At 49.6% G+C, this 5,843-nt stretch overlaps 1 protein-coding gene across 1 annotated transcript; it reads left to right on the forward strand.

Moving 5' to 3' along the window:
* The first annotated feature begins 1,701 nt into the window (after positions 1-1,701).
* On the forward strand, positions 1,702-5,418 carry LOC110943455. The gene has a single exon (XM_022185205.1). The coding sequence runs from the start codon at positions 1,702-1,704 to the stop codon at positions 5,416-5,418; it is 3,717 nt and encodes a 1,238-aa protein (XP_022040897.1).
* The last annotated feature ends 425 nt before the right edge of the window (positions 5,419-5,843 follow it).

The raw sequence follows: 5,843 nt of genomic DNA on the forward strand, positions 1-5,843 counted from the left end.
AGGTTGGAGGGGACGGGCGGCAACACATTCGCTCCGGGAACAACCGTTTTTTCACAGGCTTCACGCCTCTACTCCACTCCCGTTATCACCTCGGCGAGCCCCAGTATCTTAATATCAGAAACCAGTACTCCCCAATACTACCAGCCGTTGGTTTCGAACCCAATGCCGCCGTTATACTCAGCCGCGCTTACGGCGGCGTTATCTACACCACCTCATCAGCCGGTCATCATGCCAACGGGGGTAATGAATGCCCCTGTCACACCCGGAAATCAAATGTATTTCCCGGGGTATTGCTATGCGCCCCCTTTTGGATATTTACCCTCATACGGGGGAACAGCTTATCCGTTTCAGGGAACAGCGCAAGGAAGCTCTCAATCGCCGTACGCGGCTTACATGCCGCCATGCTGGAACTTTCCGACTCCACAACCAATGTATACCCAAGCGCCAACTGAACCTGTGCACGACAGAGAAAATGCGATCAGACCCCGGATGACCCCTTTGGAAAACTCCGGTCTGGAGACAGGACCTGCCCCGGGTGTAAATGTCCCACCGGCACAGCCCGTGAATGTGGAGGAAGACGAATTAACCAGGCCGTACAAACCGGTAGACGCGACATTCCGATCCAAGTTCACTCGCAGGATCGCCGAAGCTCCTATCAAAGAAAAACCGAAAATGCCCCAAACAGTCGGTAAGTACGATGGCCTCACTGACCCGGACGACCATCTCAATTTATTTAAGAGCGCGGGTGAAGTGGCCTGCTGGCCCATGCCCTTATGGTGTAAAATGTTCGTACAAACCCTAGTGGGAGCGGCACGAGTATGGTGGGACAGCTTACCCACGGGCGAGATAGACAGTTTTGAAGATTTGGAGTCAAAGTTTATCCTACAGTTCAATCAGCAGCGCCGACACACGAAAGATAGGAACGAACTCCTTCATATCCGTCGTCGAGACAATGAGACGGTAGAAAACTTTATCATCAGGTTCAACAAAGAAAGCCTGGCGATACCAGGCGTCACCAACGATCTGGCATGCGGAGCGTTCCTCCAAGGGGTTAACGATGACGAACTACTGAGAACACTGCATGGAAGGGACGGGGTACCCCCGACCATAGATGAGATACTGCGAATAGCCAAAGTATATGTTATACAAGAAAAAGCGGTAGCGGCCAGCCACGCGGCCAATAGAAAGAAAGAAGCCCTAAAAAATCAGGAGGAAAAAGATCACCGGGGGTCAAAAAGCAAGCACAGGGGAGACCGATATCAGAGAAACGACAAGGACTCGCGGTATGACAGACACCGAAGCTCCTATTCAAGGAATGAGACGTCAAAACCTCGGTCTGAATATCCCAATTTAAGCAAAACTCCAGCAGAAATTCTTGCCTCAGAAAACCTCAGGCTCAACCCACCAAAACCACTGAAAGACAACCCGAACAAGGATACGAGTAAGTACTGCGAGTATCACAAGGGGAGCGGGCACGATACCAACGACTGTTTCCAGCTTAAGAAATAGATCGAATATTTCGTGAAGTCGGGAAAATTGGCACACCTAGTGCGGGATATCAAACAAGGCCCGCCCGTGGTCAAGGAAGAGAACGACAAGGCGGCAGGCAAAAGGCCGCACGAGTTGAACATGGTTCGTGCCGACATAGGAAGGGGGGCGAAGCGGAGTTTCTCCACGCTCGAGCCTTGGATGTTGGCAACAATGACTATAGAACCGCGAATGGAAAACTTGCATCTCACCACAGACGCCCTGATCATTTCCGCGGCGGTAGGAGACTACCGCATGAGGCGGATCCTAGTCGACACCGGAAGCTCAGAGGATATCATCTATGAACATTGCTTTAACAGAATGCAACCAGAAGATAAAAAGCTGCTTGAATCAGTACACGCCCCTATCAAAGGTTTCACAGGAGAGAAGGTCGACCCTATCGGTCAAATCACTTTCCCGGTAACTTTCGGGCAATCACCCAAAGAAAGAACCATACTACTAACCTTCCTTGTGGTCCGCGCTGAGTCATACCACAATGTGATTATCGGAAGGTTCACCCTGGGAAAGTTAGACGCCATAGTCTCCACGGCGAGAGGTTTTATGAAGTTCCCAACACCGAAAGGTATCGCTACCGTATTTCGCGATAGAATCGGAGAAGTATTGGACACCAAACGATGTCGCCAAGGGCCCACAGGGGCCACGGGACCAGAAAGGTGGGTATTGAGCACGCGCCACCCGGACCAAATGGTCACAATTGGGGACACTCTGTCCCCAGAAGTGAAGAGCGATTTGAAGCAATTGTTAAAAAGAAATGCAGACATCTTCGCTTTCGAGCACTCCGATATGACGGGAGTCCCCCGCGATAAGGCGGAACATAAGCTCGCCACACTCCCAGGCGTTAAGCCAGTCGCCCAGGGTAAACGCAGCATGGCCCCGGACCGCCGGGTGGCGGTCGTGAAGGAAGTACGCAAGTTAGTGGAAGCTGGAATTCTCAGGGAAACGCAGTACCATACTTGGGTGTCCAACCCGGTCATGGTAAAGAAACCAGATGGCACATGGCGAATGTGCATCGATTTCAAAGATCTAAACAAGGCATGTCCAAAAGACGCGTACCCGTTGCCCGAGATTGATTTAAAGGTCGATTCCCTGGTACCCTATCGATTCAAGTGTTTCCTAGACGCGTATAAAGGGTACCACCAAATCAAAATGTCCAAAGAAGACGAAGAGAAAACAGCGTTCCACACCGACGTTGGCATCTTCTGTTACACCAAAATGCCTTTCGGGCTACGAAACGCAGGAGCTACATACCAGAGGCTCATGGACAAGGTGTTCGAAACACAGATCGGGCGAAATTTGGAAGTCTATGTAGACGACCTCGTAATCAAAAGCAGCGAAGAAAAACAAATGTTGGCAGATATAGAGGAAACTTTCCAGCGACTTAGAGAGTACAACATAAAGTTAAATCCAAAGAAATGTTCGTTTGGGGTGGAAGAGGGGAAGTTCCTGGGGGTAGTAGTCACCCGAGACGGTTTTAAAGCTAACCCGGAAAAAGTATCCGCCATATCGCGAATGCCTTCGCCCCGAACGCTGAAGGAAGCTCAAGCCCTAAATGGACGACTGGTAGCAATCAACTGGTTCTTAGCAAGGCATGCTGAAAAGTCATTGCCATTCATAAAAACGTTAAAAGATTGCCTCGACAAGAAGAATTTCAAATGGACCAGCGGAGCGGAACAGGCTCTGCAGGAAATGAAGCGTTTTATAGAAAGGTTACCCACGCTGACCGCGCCTAGACCCGGTGAAATGCTAAAAATGTATTTAGCGGCAGCTCACACGGCGGTGAGCGCCGTACTCATGGTTGAACGAGAGGGGAAACAAACACCAATATACTACATAAGCCGGGTGTTAGCGGGGCCTGAAACGCGCTATCCTACACTGGAAAAGCTAGTTTTAGCATTGGTGCACGCCACGAGGCGATTGAGAAGGTACTTTCAGGCACACCGTGTACAAATCTTAACCAACTATCCGCTACAGCAGGTCCTGCACAAACCAGAGGTCTCGGGTAGGTTGGCTAAATGGGCCATTGAGTTAGGGGCCCTAGATATCGAATATCAGAAGCGAACGGCGGTTAAGGCGCAAGTGATTGCTGATTTCTTAGCCGAAATACCGGAAGGAGAGGTCGTTACGGACCCGGTCATCCAAGATATACCAGAGTCCAGCACTGCGAGGCAGACTTGGAAGTTATACACGGATGGATCATCTAGTGGAAAGGGGTCCGGTGCAGGCCTAATGCTGATAAGTCCAGATCAAGTCAGGCTAATGTACGCCTTACGTTTTGACTTCGAGTGCTCTAATAACGAAGCGGAATACGAGGCATTATTGGCAGGGTTACGGATGGCAAAATCCATGGGGGCAGCTAGGGTAGACGCATACGTCGACTCGCTGCTGGTCAACAATCAGGTCAACGAAACGTACGAAGCCAAAGACGAGGCGATGGCAAAATACCTGGCAAAAACTAAAGAACTCATGAATTCCTTCGACAAGGTCACACTCAACCATGTGCACAGAGGGAAAAATCAAATAGCAGACGCCCTAAGCAAACTCGCTACCTCAGGCATGGAAAAGGAAGTCAAAGTCGAAACGTTGCAGACACCTTCAATAGAACCGCGGAGTGTTTCCGCTGTCACAACAGAAGAACCTTGCTGGTATACCCCGATTCTACGCTTTCTCGTAACAGGTGAATTACCTCCCGCCAAGGGCGAGGCGCAAAAGATACAAACGAAAGCGCTGCAATATGAAGTCAACGATGGTATCTTATACCGAAAATCTTACTTAGGTCCGCTGCTGCGATGCGTTTCCCCAATAGAGGCAAAGTACCTCATCGGAGAGATTCACGCGGGTATATGCGGTATACACGCCGGACCTAGAGCAGTGGTGGCCAAAATCCATAACGCAGGATATTACTGGCCCGGGATGCATGAAGACGCTGTAACGGAACTGCGAAAATGCCGCAGTTGCCAAAAGTTTGCTCCTCAGACGATACGGCCCAAAAACAGCCTGGTACCGGTAACAGCAGCATGGCCTTTCCAGAAATGGGCTGTGGATATCGTAGGACCTTTCCCGCCGGCCCCCGGAAAGTTGAAGTACCTAATTGTGGCGGTCGATTACTTCACCAAATGGGTGGAGGCAAAACCTTTGGCTAAGATAACGGCGGAAAACGCCAAAAAATTCCTCTGGGAGCACATCGTGTGCAGGTTCGGGTTACCGCTCTACCTGGTAAGCGACAATGGGACACAGTTCACAGATAGAATTTTCCAGGAATGGTGCACTGACCTCCACATCCAGCAGATTTTCACGTCGGTTGCACACCCACAGGGTAACGGACAGGTGGAGCGGGCGAATAGGAGTTTGCTAGAGGGAATCAAAAAGCGACTGGGGCACGAGGGAAGCTCGTGGGTGGAAGAATTGCCACATGTACTTTGGGCGCATAGAACAATGCCCAAAACTAGCAACAACGAAACCCCATTCAGCCTCACCTACGGAATGGAGGCAATGATACCCGCTGAAGCAGGGTTACCATCATTACGCCGCCTAAGCATAGGGAGTAACAACGACCAATCGCTGAGAGAAGGTTTAGATCTGTTGGAAGAAAGGCGTGAGGCGGCCGCCATCAGCGAAGCGCGATACAAGAAAACGTTGGAAAAATATTACAACAAACGGGTGGCTAAACTAAGTTTCAAGGCGGGCGATTACGTCATGCGTGACAACGAAGCAAGTCGGATGGAACCTTCGGGAAAGCTGGGTCCCAACTGGGAAGGCCCTTACGTCATTCAAGAAGACCTGGGTGAAGGGGCCTATCGCCTATCCCGACTAGATGGCACGCCAGTCCCGCGCAGTTGGAACATCGCCCAGTTGAAGAAATGCTACCTGTAAAACCTTGCTCCTAACAGCAAGAGTTAACTATCTTCTCCAATTCACATTTGTAACCCGTGTCGGGATTTTTTCTGCTTTTCTTTTATTGCTTCATGCAAGTTTAATAAAGATTTAAGTTTATTTGTTACAAAAGTTACCATCGCACGATGAATGCATCAAACGGTAAAAACACAAACAAAACCCTTAAACACGAAATATTTTTCACTTATATAAGTCATAGGGCTAACGATAACAAGCGCTTATGGCGGGTATCTTGGTAATAGATACATACACCGCCTCAAAACAGATAGGCATCATCACATGCACATGACCTATCTCAAAAAACAAAAAACCAAGTACTTGTCCCTGTTTCTAAAAGCAAACATAAGGGAACCAAAATACAAAACATGTTCACAACACATACTGAGGAAGGCTGGGCGCCATAA

This window comes from Helianthus annuus, chromosome 5 (assembly GCF_002127325.2).
Source record: "Helianthus annuus cultivar XRQ/B chromosome 5, HanXRQr2.0-SUNRISE, whole genome shotgun sequence".
Taxonomy (NCBI): domain Eukaryota; kingdom Viridiplantae; phylum Streptophyta; class Magnoliopsida; order Asterales; family Asteraceae; genus Helianthus; species Helianthus annuus.

What these genes read in the sequence shown, in the direction of transcription:
- LOC110943455 (XM_022185205.1), top strand. Translation starts at nt 1,702, where the DNA reads ATGACTATAGAACCGCGAATGGAAAACTTGCATCTCACCACAGACGCC.